Source organism: Jaculus jaculus, chromosome X, assembly GCF_020740685.1.
Source record: "Jaculus jaculus isolate mJacJac1 chromosome X, mJacJac1.mat.Y.cur, whole genome shotgun sequence".
Taxonomy (NCBI): Eukaryota; Metazoa; Chordata; class Mammalia; order Rodentia; family Dipodidae; genus Jaculus; species Jaculus jaculus.
In genome coordinates this window covers 62,978,933-62,992,154 of record NC_059125.1, presented here as the reverse complement: position 1 = coordinate 62,992,154, position 13,222 = coordinate 62,978,933, and the positions used below count along the sequence as shown (strand labels likewise).

General features: G+C 46.7%; 1 protein-coding gene across 2 annotated transcripts in view; it reads right to left on the bottom strand.

Annotated features, from left to right (window-relative positions):
* Positions 1 to 12,974, bottom strand: part of Med12 (mediator complex subunit 12) — a 29,708-nt gene extending 16,734 nt beyond the window's left edge. For both annotated transcript variants that reach the window (XM_004660961.3, XM_004660962.2), the window contains exons 1-19: positions 12,652 to 12,974; positions 12,030 to 12,134; positions 11,630 to 11,821; positions 11,342 to 11,501; positions 10,690 to 10,871; positions 10,391 to 10,501; positions 9,779 to 10,033; positions 9,172 to 9,318; positions 4,408 to 4,507; positions 4,149 to 4,285; positions 3,628 to 3,759; positions 2,908 to 3,034; positions 2,144 to 2,373; positions 1,709 to 1,789; positions 1,422 to 1,592; positions 1,063 to 1,207; positions 845 to 895; positions 398 to 516; positions 73 to 216 (exon numbers count right to left, since the gene is read on the bottom strand). In XM_004660961.3, coding sequence (XP_004661018.1) covers positions 73 to 216; positions 398 to 516; positions 845 to 895; positions 1,063 to 1,207; positions 1,422 to 1,592; positions 1,709 to 1,789; positions 2,144 to 2,373; positions 2,908 to 3,034; positions 3,628 to 3,759; positions 4,149 to 4,285; positions 4,408 to 4,507; positions 9,172 to 9,318; positions 9,779 to 10,033; positions 10,391 to 10,501; positions 10,690 to 10,871; positions 11,342 to 11,501; positions 11,630 to 11,821; positions 12,030 to 12,134; positions 12,652 to 12,750 — 2,688 coding nt within the window. In that variant the 5' untranslated portion in view covers positions 12,751 to 12,974. The remainder of the gene's footprint in view (positions 1 to 72; positions 217 to 397; positions 517 to 844; positions 896 to 1,062; positions 1,208 to 1,421; positions 1,593 to 1,708; positions 1,790 to 2,143; positions 2,374 to 2,907; positions 3,035 to 3,627; positions 3,760 to 4,148; positions 4,286 to 4,407; positions 4,508 to 9,171; positions 9,319 to 9,778; positions 10,034 to 10,390; positions 10,502 to 10,689; positions 10,872 to 11,341; positions 11,502 to 11,629; positions 11,822 to 12,029; positions 12,135 to 12,651) is intronic.
* Positions 12,975 to 13,222: the final 248 nt, after the last annotated feature.

Below are 13,222 nucleotides of genomic sequence, written 5' to 3'. Positions count from 1 at the left end.
TCTATCCTTGTCCTAATGGCCCTATATAGCACTGATTCATTCCTCCACCCTTGTCTTCCCCAGCTTCCCCACCTGAATAGCAAAGTCGATGAGGCCACTGATGCTGAGTGAATATTCCATGAGGTCGAAGATGAACTGCACATGTTGCACTAGAGGCAGGTGGTATGACATGCCAAGGGCAAAACTTGTAATCTGCTCCAGAACATTCCGGGAGACCTAATAAGGGCAGTGGGAGTGAGAGGGGAATAGACGGAGGGAAGAAGAACCAAGGAAGCAGGAAAGGATGATGGTGGAAGGAGATGAGAACAGCAGGCTTGGCCTGCCTAGGGGGAAGAAGAGAGAACAGGAAACAGGACAGGGGGCCAGAATGTGGGAAGGGGTTATTTTAGGCTCACACCTGAGCCGTGACCTGGTGTTGGTCATAATGAGAAAGGTGCTGGAACTTAGCAAAGATATCTTCAGCAGTGGGGAAGGCTTCAGGACGGTTGCGACGTCGCTTCTGCCCATCCTCCCCACCTATGGGGACAGTTGAAAGAGATGAGTCAGGACCAAAAAAGCAACTAGTTGACTAGGGGTGGGGTAGGATATGGAGAGAAGGGTGTGGGAGGGAAGGAGGGAGGGAGGGAAGGGAAGAAGGAAGGAAGAGGGAAAGGAATGAAGGGAAAGAAGAGGAAAGAAGGGATGGAGGGTCAAGGAAGGGCTAGGGGAAGGACAAAGGGGACAGTTAAGCAAAGGTTTAGAGGACCACAGACTATGTGGACCTTTGAGGAATATGTATAGGGAGGATCTAGGTTGAGGGAGGGAAGGGGGAAGGGAGGGCAGTAAGGGGCTTACTGTGAGATACCTAAGAATGTCAGGTCTCCAGGATTCAGAGGCACAATAGGAGCAAGCTGGTCTGTAGAGGGGGGGAATGAGGGGGGAAGTTTCAAAAGGACTAGAGCTCTCAGAAGACTCTAAGAGACAGGACACTGGGACATGACTGGGGAGTTCCCTACACTGGGAATGGGAAGGCTGACTAGGGCATTCTTTGGGGGATATCTATTTAAGAAGCCTCAAACCCACCAGTTTCTGCTGTTCCCTTGCGGTTCAGAACCTTCAGGATATCCTTGGTAATTTTCTTGATGGCATGACGGGCATCATCTCGCTGCTTCCCCACCCCAAACAGTACGACCAACCGCTGGTTGCACTCATGGCTGCATGACTCCTCCTGCATCCCAGCAGCACCATCAGACTCCATCAGACTCCATCACAGGTCTCCTGCCCTCCTCTTAAGAGCATGCTTTGTACCCCTTGGCATGCCCATGTCCAAGCACCTTCCCAACTCAGCCACACCCTTGGGAACAGCTCCAACCCCTCGGCAAATTCCTTGGATAGAAATCTTGGCTCAAAACAGATTGTCACAAGGTGTTGAGGAATAATACCTGGGGGATTGGAAAGTGTGTGGCATACTGCACATGCCGTGGCTGGTCATAAAGAACCCCAAGTGTCCCTTCGATCTTCTCTTTGGGTGGGGGTTTCACTTCCTTCTCAACATCTGGTTTCTCAGGGGATGGGCTTCCCTTCCCCTCACAAGGCATAGTAGGGGAAAACAACTAAGAGAGGTAAGAGGGCAGAACATTTAGAAGCAAAGGGGGTAAGGAGTCATAAAGAAAATCCAAAATGTAGGCACAATGAAAGGATGTGGATTCTTCCATGCTAAGGATCTTACTGAGAAATCAGGCTTCTCCATGTCCTCAAAGAGTACACTGGAACTAGGGTCAATGTCCATAGATTCTGAAAGCCCTGGATCCTAAGGGCACAGAACATAAGCAAAGCTTCTTTAGTCCCAGGGGTATGCTTCTCACTGTCTAGAAAAGTTCACAGGAAAACTGGAGAGAGACCACATTAGGGAAAGTCCAAGTTATGGATGCAACCTTTGTCTTGTCACTTAATTGGCATGAACCTTTTCCATAATTTTATATGGAAGATAAAAGGACCTCAGAGGGCTTTTGGGAAGACCATGTGAAAAACTGAGAGTACCTTGTAAACCACAAAGTGCTAAGAAACTACTATGGTTCTTAGGCAAAAGACACCGTGAGAGGCCTCTGGGAGCTGTGAAGATGGATCAGAAGAACCCATTAAGGGCAAGGGAAAGGCCACACACCTCCAGCTTGCTACTACTGCTGCCTTCAGCCTCCTTGCGCTCTGGGTCATCAGCAGGATCATCAAAGGGAGAGGGAGGCCGGGGACCAGGGGCTCCAAAGGCAAGGTCCCCCCGGGAGATGAGAGTGCAAGTGTACATGTTGTGGGAGAAAACATCATGTCGAATCAGTTCACAGAACAGCAATACTAAGTTAAAGAATTCCACGCGTTCACTCTCACTTCGGGGGTCAGCTGGAAGAAGGGAATGAGGAAAGGTAAGTTAACAGAACATGAAAGAGGGAGCGCATCTAAGGTATAGTGCCCCTATAATACTTCAGAGGCAATAATAGGAACAAAAAGTCCAGAAACTATTGAGGGACACAAAGTATGCTTTGCTATCCTGCCTAATGCCCCCCTCCAACTCAGAAAATAGAGCATCTGTGCTTCTATCTATACATTAAAAATGCTCTGAGTATATGATTTTGGAAGTTTTATTGACTTATGAAATTTTTTGAAGCAGGGTCTCACTGTAGCCCAGGCCTCAACCTCCCCAGTGCTGGGATTAAAGGTACGCACCACCACACCCAGCTCATGTTGATGTTTTTATTCTTTTCTGTATCCCTCTGCCCCATTAAACTATGATCAAGGACAAGAATTATATCTAAGTCACTCTCCACGCAACCCAAGACAGAAATATAGATCAGAAGGCCTTAGCTATGTTATCTGATGACAGTGGCTGGTAAGTGGATGTAGGCAGAGTACATAGAAGGCGGCAGGAGTTCATACTCAGCATGGGAGCCTGGGTATCCAGAAACTGCAGGAGGACATCCTGGAAAATGGGAGCACTAGGAGCAGAAAGGGAACCAGAGGCGATAGAACCCTTCTCATCAGCTGCTTCAGATTCTCCACAACGCTGCAAGATGAGAGAGTGAACTGAGGATTGAATTTAACTTGTTTCTTCACTCTTCAATCTGTAACCATCTACGTGTCCCCATCTCGTGCTTTTTCACTTCTATTTACCCTCTGACCCCCATTTTCTTTGCCACCTCCCAAATACAGCCTTGATATCTTCTCGAACCAGACATCAGCTCTTTTTTATGTGTGCCTCATGTCCTTAACATTTCCTGTAAATTTTTTACCCCCTTTTTTTTTTTTAGGTAGGGTCTCAATTGAGCCCAAGCTGACCTGGAACTCACTCTGTAGCCCCAAGTTGGTCTCAAACTCATGGCAGTCCTCCTACCTCTGCCTCCCAAGTGCTTGGATTAAAGATGTAAGCCAACATGCCAACTTCCCTACCATTTTTCTTTTAACACAAGCTCTGTCTACACAGCCCAGGCTAGCGTTGAACCTATGATCCTCTTTTTACCCACATTCTCAGTGCTGGGATGGAAGGCATGTGGAACAACATGATCTCCCTATCACTTCTTAGTCATTCAACTCTAGTCCCACTAAATCCAGCTAGATTCCTCCCACTGATCAGCCCATTCTCTTTTCTTTGCTTCTAACCTCAGCCTCAATCTCTGCCTGTCTCTTCTCGAGGAGCTTGGCTACCACCATGGCGCGATGCCGACCAGAGCGCTTGCAGCTAACAGCCCATTCACATAGTAAGGACACCACAGCATCGTCATCAGAGGAAATCTGAAACCAAAGAAGGAGAAAAATGAGTAAGGGAGGGCTGGGGACAAACAACTAGAATTTGGATTTCTTCAAGACTACACCCTAACTTAAAGCATCCTAGGCCTAGGCTGATCATGTATGCAGGCATTCCCTGGTTATAATGACTCACGATGCCTTCCCCTCATACATATTGCTGATCTGCTTCTCTTGCAATGCTTTTGCCCTTTTTTTTTTCTCAAGATAGGGTCTCACTCTAGGCCAGGCTGACCTGGAATTCACTATGTAGTCTCACAGTGGCCTTGAACTCACCACAGTAATCCTCCTACCTCTGCCTCCCTAGTGTTGGGATTAAAGGCGTGCACCACTACGCCTGGCTGCTTTTGCTCTTTCTGTTCTCTCTTATTACTTACCTCATGCCCATCCTTACTAGGTCCCAATCCAAAGATTCGGTTACAGAGGGAGTCCAGAGAGTTGCTGAAGTCAGAACGCTCAAAACTATGGCTGTCCAGCACTTCTAAAGTGTGGAGCACCCGTCCTATGGTGAATCCTAAGAAGAACAAGCAGTAAAGGGGACTTAAATAGAGGTACAGTGAATCCAGACTCTCAAAGATCTATGCTCTTACCAACCATTCGTTCCTTGAACAACCTTCTTACTCCTCAAACACCCACCTGCAGTGGCTTCCTGGCACTTATCAAAAGACCAGCGAACCTCAACGGCTTGTCCTCGCTCCTTGATCTGCTGCTCAATCTCACGCAACTTTGCACGAACCTGTAACATCCAAAAAGGAAGCTTTATACATCTGACAGGGGATTAATATCCAGGATATATAAAGAACTCAAAAAACTAAATAGCCAGGCATGGTGGTGCACACCTTTAATCCCAGTACTTGGGAGGCAGAGGTAGAAGATCAATGTGAGTTTGAAGCCAGCCTGGGACTACACAGTGAGTTCCAGGTCAGCCTGGACTAGAGTGAGACCCTATATCAAAACAAAAACAAAACAAGAAAAAACCTAAGTAATAAGTAATCAAGGGATGGGAGGTTGGAGAGATGACATCAGAGGTTAAAGGTGCTTGCTTGTAAAGCCTGATGGCCCAGGTCTGATTCCCCAGTACCCAAAGTGGCACATGCATTTGGAGTTCATTTGTACTGGCAAGAGGTATCTCTCTCAATTTCTCTCTCTCTCTCTCTCCTCTCTCTGTGTCTTGTTGCAAATAAATAAAGAAATCAGTGGATGGAGAGATGGCTCAGCAGTTAAAGGCATATGCTTACAAAGCCCGTTGGCCCCTGGTTTGATTTCCCCACTACCCATGTAAAGCCAGATTCAGAAAGTGGCACATGTCTGGCATTAGTTTGCAGTGGCAAGAAGCACTGGCATACTCATACACATGCATAAATAAATAAGAAATCAAATAACTCAATCAAAAATGAACTATGAATACACTTTCCAAAGGAAGAAATAAAAATGGCCAATAAATATCTAAAACCACGTTCTACATTCTTAGCCATCAGGAAAATACAAACTAAAATTATTTTGAGATTAAATCTCACTCCTATCAGAGTGGCTATCATCAAAAATCAAGTGAGCTGGGCATGGTGGCGCACACCTTTAATCCCAGCACTCTAGAGGCAGAGGTAGGATGATCACCGTGGGTTTGTGGCCACCCTGAGACTACATAGTGAATTCCAGGTCAGCCTGAGCTAGAGTGAGAACCTACTTCAAAAAAACAAACAAACAAAAAAATCAAATGAGTTCAGGAGAGATAGCTCAGCAGTTAAAGGCACTTGTTTGCAAAGCCTGATGCCCAGGGTTCAATTCCTGAGTGTCAGATGCACAAAGTGGCACATACTTCTGGAGTTCATTTGCAGTGACAAGAGGACCTGGCATACCCATTTAGTCTCATTCTCTCTCTCTTTGCTTACAAATAAATAATTTTATTTATTTATTTATTTTTACTTTTTGAGCTTCATAGGCAAGCGCCTTACCTGCTAAGCTATCTCTCCAGCCCGCAAATAAATATTTTTAAAAAGAGGCCTGGAGCCGGACATGGTTGTGCACACCTTTAATCCCAGCACTCGAGAGGCAGGGGTAGGAGGATTGCCGTGAGTTTGAGGCCACCCTGAAACTACACAGTGAATTACAGGTCAGCCTGAGCCACAGCAAGACCCTACCTCGGAAAACCAAAAAAAAAAAAAAAAAGAGAGAGAGAGAAAAGAGGCCTGGGGGCTGGAGAAATGGCTTAGCAGTTAAGGCACTTGCTTGCCAAGCCAAAGGACCCAGTTCGACTCCCCAGGACCCTCATAAACCAGATGCACAAGAGTGCACATGCATCTGGAGTTCGTTTGCAGTGGCTGGAGGCCCTGGTGCTCCCATTCTTTCACCCTCTCTACCTGACTACTTTTGTCTCTCTCTCTCTCTTTTTCTCTTTCAAATAAATAAAAAAGGAGGCCTAGCTAGGCGTGGTGGCACACGCCTTTAATCCCAGCACTGGGGAGGCAGAGGTAGGAGGATCACTGTGAGTTTGAGGCCACCCTGAGACTACATAGTAAATTCCAAGTCAGCCTGAGCTAGAGTGAAACCCTACTTCGAAAAAAAAAAGAGGCCTGGAGAGGTGCGTGAGTGGTTAAGGCACTTGCCTGCAAAGCCTAAGGATCCAGGTTCAATTCCCCAGTGCCCACATAAGCCAGATGCGCAAGGTGGTGCATGCATCTAGAATTTGCAGTGGCTAGAGACCTTGGCGCACCCATTCTCTCTGATTCTTTCCGTTTCTCTCTCCAATAAATAAATAAATAATTTTAGCCAGGCATGGTGGCACACGCCTTTAATCCCAGCACTCAGGAGACAGAGGTAGAAGGATCACTATGAGTTCAAGACCACACTAAGACTATACAGTGAATTATTGGTCAGCCGGGGCTAGAGTGAAACCCTACCTTGAAAAAAAATAAGTTAAGCCCGGTGTGGTGGTACACACCTTTAATCCCAGCACCTGTGAGGCAGAGGTAGGTGGATCACTGTGAGTTTGAAGCCACCCTGAGACTACATAGTGAATTCCAGGTCAGCCTGAGCTATAGAGTGAGACCCTACATCGAAAAAACAAAACAAAACAAACAAAATAAAAAGTTAAAGATGTCATGAATAAGCCATATGGAGACATACTTCTTGAGTAGCTAAATAATATATATGTGGAGGAAAAGATCATGACATCAAAATAAAAGAGGGACTGACTGAGAGGGGGAGGGGATATGATGGAGAATGGAATTTCAAAGGGGAAAGTGGAGGGGAAGGATATTACCATGGGATACTTTTTATAATCATGGAAAATGTTAATAAAAATTGAGAAAAAATTAAAAAAAAAATAAAAAAAGAGAGAGCCAGGCATGGTGGCATATGCCTTTAATCCAAGCACTCATGAAACAAAGGTAGGAGGATCACTGTGAGTTTGAGGGCACCCTGAGACCACATAGTGAATTCCAGGTCAGCCTGAGCTAGAGTGAGACGCTTCCTTGGAAAACCAGAAAAGAGAGAGAGAGAGAGGGAGGGAGGGAGGGAGGGAGGGAGGGAGGGAGGGAGGGAGGGAGGGAGGGAAAGCTTGGGTAGAAGTACCCTGTAAGGGTAGGTAATGCTGTATCCAGAAGCCACAGATTGTATAAGAATATTTCAGTGCCTTAATCCCAGCACTCGGGAGGCAGAGGTAGGAGGATCACCATGAGTTCGAGACAGCCCTGAGACTACATAGTTAATTCCATGTCAGTCTGGGCCACAGTGAAACCCTACCTCGGAAAAAAATATATATATTTCAATGCCAAGGGTGGAACACCTTCCAGCAAGTTATTTGTCAAGGGGGTCCCTAATACCCCAATACATTACAAGTTATTGCCAAGGGTCTTGGTTATCCACCAGGACTAGATGGTAAGACCCTATTGCTGAAGATCCCATATGCTTGGACTGCAGAACACCAAGAAATCAAGCTGGAGCTAAGCTGGAAGCCTCCTCCCTGTTGACTTGTTGTCCGGATGGTGGAAAGTCCTATGCAAGACCATTGTAAAGGGTCTTAAGCAGTAGTGGACCCTATAATCTTTATGGCTGGCCATAATGATTGGTGGCATGTCTGTGATGGTAGAAACCAAGTGCTCTCTGATTGGAGTTAAGGCCTGATCCATGGGAGGGAATCCATACCCGGTACTGAAAACCTAATCAAAAGCTATTGCTGGGGAGGTCAGAAGCCCTAGGAGGAAATTGCTACTGTTGTCTGGCTAAATGGATATTTTATGCCTGCCAAACTGCTGTCTAATTACTTATGCTTATGCCCACATATTAAGGCTACTCTCGCTTTTGGTTAGAGAAGCTTCTCTTTTCAGATGGCAGTGACTACTAGGGAAACTCAAAACTCATCAATGTGCTGAAAAGATGTGACAGTCAAGTGTTTAGTATTAAGTGAGACATCTCTACCACACCCTCCAAGGCTTAGAAACCATGGTGGAAGAGGTAGTAGAACAAATGTAAGAGCCAAAGGAAGGAGAGGAGTGCTTTGCAATAGTGGCTATGGCACTCATGACCTCACAGTAGCACATGCTACCTATATAAGACCTGCATAATAGGAAGAGAAAATTATTTTTATCAAAATAGAAGAGAGACTAATTGGAAAGAAGTAATTCTGTGGAGGGGGAGGCAGGAGGGGTAAAAGGGAGGATGGTAGGAGGGGATTATGATCATGGTATATTGTCTATCTATATGGAGGTTGTCAATAAAAAGAGTTTTTTTGTTATTTTTTCCAAGATAGGATCTCATTGTAGCCCATGCTGACCTGGAACTCACTCTGTAGTCTCAGGTTGGCCTCAAGCTCACAGTGATCCTCCTACCTCTGCCTCCTAAGTGCTTGGATCAAAGGCGTGTTCCACCATGCCAGGCAAGAAGCTTTAAAAAAAAAAAAAAGAAAGAAAGAAAAGAAAAAAAGAAAGCACCCAGGGACCGAAAAGATGGCTCAGTGATTAATGGCACTTGCTTGCAAAATCTGTGGGCCCAGGTTCCATTCAACAGTACCCATATGAAGCCAGCTGCAAAGTGACATAGGCACCCGGTGCCAGCATGGCTATCACAATAGGAGGAAGAACCAGGAGAATGTTCTTTTGCATTGGCACAGGCACTTCAAGGTTGTCTGACTCCACACATGCATAGTGGAGCAGTGCCCCCCAAGTAAGTAAATTTTTAAAAAGCACACAGATATACACATAGCTAAAAAGAACAGTAGGTGAAAGTTGGATATAGTGGTGTGTATCTGTAATCCATCACCCAGGAGAAAGAGGCAGAAGGATGATCATAAGTTCAAGGCTTGCCTGGTCTACAGAGCAAGTTCCAGGTCAGCAGGGCATATGTAGTGAGACCCTTTAGATTCATGTCCCAAGTTTGGAGTCCCAGGCTAGTGTTCAGACTTACTTGCTGAGTGAAGGCACTATTTCCCTCTGGCATTGGCAGGTTTGAAGGAGCAATAGGCAGGTGGTCAAGTGGTGAGCCAGTCTTAATTCTGCTATCAGTCAATGAATAGTGCCAAACTAGGGCACTAGGACAACACAGGAGGATGGTCTGCCAGACAAACAGATAGTCAAACCTAGTTATAATTACCTCTCCAGAATCACCATTAGAAGACCCAACCCTTAGGTTTCACATCTGATTTAGGTTTATTCTAAGTCCCTGAGGCAAGACTTTCACCCTCGATTCACACTTTTCCCCCTCTGTCTCTTCCTCTTTATTTTTTTGGTTTTCTTTGAAGCAGGGTTTGTCTCACTCTAGCCCGGGCTGATCTGGAACTCACCCTGTACTTGGGAAGCAGAGGCAGGAGGATTGCCATGAGTTCGAGGCCATCCTGAGAATTCACTACACAGTGAATTCCAGGTCAGCCTGGGCTAGAATGAAACCCTACCTTGAAAAACCAAAAATACAAAGACAAAGCGTAATATCCAAGCAAGTACTCAGTGCCTGCTCCCATTTCCAAGTTGGAATCACTCTCATTCTCCAGGATTGGCAGTCTGTTTCTAGTACCTACCTGTAGGATACAGCTGAGGCCAAAAACCAGTGGCCGGTGCTGAGGGCACATAAGCAGGTCACTAAAGGGAGTTGAAGGTGTACTGCTAGTTGGGGGCTGAGGTGCAGGGGTGGTGGTCAGTGTGCTTGTTGACTGAGCAGATATCACATGAGACGAGTGGCTGCTCACACCATCTAGCTGTAGAGCCAGTCTCCGTGTACAGAAGTAGGCAAGGCGGCGGGACAGGTATGCAGATTGAACAAATTCTCCAGAATACTGTGAAGACATGACCAACAGAGCCCCTCCCCAGTTCACTCCAAGGGGCTGGAGAGACAGCTTAGCAGTTAAGGCACATGCTTGCAAAGCCTAAGGACCCAGGTTCGATTCTCTAGGACTCATGTAAACCAGATGCACATGGTGGTGTATGCATCTGGAGTTTGTTTACAGTGGCTGGAGGCCCCGGTGTGCCCGTTCTCTCTCTCTCTCTCTCTCTCTCTCTCTCTCTCTCTCTCTCTCTCTCTCTCTCTCTCTGTCTCTCTCTCTCCCTCTCTTCTACCTGTAATAAATAAATAAGTAAATAAATAAATCTTTAAATCCTCCCTAGATGTTCCTACCCCAGATCTAGGGCCTTACTCGAAGTAGTAGAGGAAGTAGTAGTTTAAGTAATTCATCCTCTCCGGGACGGATTTTCTCAAAACATTCAAGTACCCAGGTCAGGAACTCATGTCTGTCCAGTATTCCATCCTATGGCGTCAGAGGTAGAAAGAGTATTAGTTCAGTTCAGGGACCATTAGAAATGAGGCAGATAAAGTAAATGGAAGGATCAAGAGAGACACAATTGGGGTAAGGTGGCAGGCAGTTTCTGTTTTATACTGATAGGTTACAAGATGAAGTGCAATCCAATGTCAAATACAATATGCCCTCATCCCTACCTGAAACATGAACATGGCTAGCTTCTCATTGTAGTCCCATTGCCTGATTGCCACCTCTACATCATGGGGCAAGGGTCCTATAGTAGAACCACAACCTCCACTTCCTGTAGGCCCTGGCCTATAGTATTCAGCCATCTTCTGTAGCTGTTCCCATAAGTACTTTGTGATGATCTGAGTCCATTCTAAAGAAAAGATGGAAAGGGGTTTATTTGTACTATACTTCTGCTTAGAATGCAACAGATCCCCTACCTCCACCCACAATCACAACAGTTCTAAACTCTATTCATCCTTTTAGCCTCTAGACAAATGCCACCTCCCTAAAACCTTCCCAGGTATCCATAAGAGTAAGTAATGATTATGTCCACTGAAGTTTCAAAGAACCTACAGTCTCCTCTTTTGGCATTCTCTGCTTTCTATATTTAATAATGCTACATGAACATATGCCTTAACATCCCTACTAAGATCCTAAGGGCAGAGATTATATGCTGATCATCTTTACAGCCCAGTACTTGAACGTAAGTAATCAAATTAATTGATACTTACTGGTTGAGTAAATGCAAGATACATGCAGAAACAAAGAAGGAGAATGATTCCAGGGCTCTCTCGTTCCTTGAAGCCATCAGTGGTAAACCAGGTTTTAGGAGTTACTTACCCATGAAGGGGTCAACAATTTGTCTCTTCTTAACCTTGGTCTCATTAACTGCTGCATAGTAGGAATAGGTCATCTTAATGAGCCAGGCAGCCCGCATCACAGGCACTGTGTATTTGGCCAAGTAACCAAACACTTCTTCTTTCTTACCGAAAATGGGGACCTAGATGCACATCACAAAGAGTGAGGTCTCTCTTATTCCATGAACTGACACCATGGAGCATCATCTGGGAATGACTGATGACTTGGCACCCACACTCCCAGCCTGAATAGCAGGAAACAGTACCTCACCTTCTTGGCTAATTGTGTGAGTGGTTTGGTACCAGCCAAGTCAGTGAACCAGGTGTTAATAGCACTCTGAGATCGTGGAGTCACTAGCCAGAAGTTGTCCTTCTGGTTCACTTGGGGCTTCCTGCGAGCGGTGTCAGGGAGGGTGTTACAACGTAATTTCTCTGTGATAATGCTGTTGAAGTTGGAACTGATCTGAGGGAAGGAAACTATATGTGAGGGTGACAAAATGGGGCAGACAGGTGGTCCTGCTTTTCAAGGGAAAAATGCCAATGTGGAAGCATTGGATTATGAAGAGACAAATGACCATTTGGGTTATCCCTTTAAGCCTTCCCAACCCAGAGCCTTTGCTCCTTTGCAGATTCTTCCAGCCTTTTCTTTCAGTCTGGCAGGGTTGTCTCACCTTGGCAGGATTGAAGTTGACATTTTTGGCACTGCCATGTTCATCCCCAGAGACAGCAGGCTGGTTATTGAACCCTTGTTTTACATTCAAGGCCGTCAGTTCATCCTGAGGCAGGGAAACAGTGTTTTAGGTTTTTTGCTCTGTCTGGAGAGGAGGTTGTGGTAGAAGAGTGCAGAGTAGGAAAAGGGGGAGCAAGGGACGAGGAGGAGGAATCTGAGAATGATTCTTATTTAAAGCTAGGCCCTTATATTCCTGTGGACCCCACCCTCATTTCCATAGTCACCAAGATTCCCAACCATCCAGAGTTCACTCAACATCACTCTTACCTTCCAGGCAGCCTCAGCAAGCAGCCCCTAACAACTTTCTGAGATATGTGTGTGTGTGTGTGTGTGTGTGGTGTGTGTGTGTGTAAAGGGGCATTTCTGGCTTGATCCGAACGCTATTGCCTAATCATGCCCAGGAACCCCCGCCCAGTCCCAGCTCTCCTCCACCAGCCCACTTTACTCTTCCCCCTTTCTGGGACTTTTGCTCTCACCTAATCGCCCCGCCCCCCCCTGAACTGTCAGTGTCCACTCATAATCGTTTGCCCCGATCCCTCGTGAGCCCGGATATTTGAACGCACCTCCTTCTGTTTGGGATCTTGAGGGTACACATCGGGAGGCCCCAGCCGCGGCCGCTTCAGGGGCCGGTGTTCGTAGCTCAAGATCCCGAAAGCCGCCATCTTGCCCAGCCTGTAGTGCCAGAGGCGCCAGCAGGGCCAGGCGAGGTGGGGAGGAAAGGGGGAGGAGAGAGGGAGGGAGGTGGGAGGATGAAGGACCAAAGCGGGGGCGCCCGATGGGAGGATGGCGGCCTGGGGACAGGGGGCCAAGTTAGAAACTCTCGATTATTGCCGGAAACTGCCGAGGGACGATGGGAACCATCGGACAATACTGACTGCAGAGAGGGCGGGGCCTGGCCCAGCGCGGGGCGGAGCCTCGCGCCCCGGGAGCTTCCCTGGCCCTCGGTGAGCAGAAAGTGAATTTCACCGGGTGAAAATCTGCGGAAGCCCCCGGAGCCAAGTCCTGCGCCGGAGGCGATCGAGACCTGCGAAAAGGGAAGGTGGTTGTGCTGCTGCTGAGCTCGGGCTGGAATCGCATCCCTATCGTCTAGCTCCGTTCTTGGCCTAAAAGAGGCGATCTGTAATGTTTGCCTTG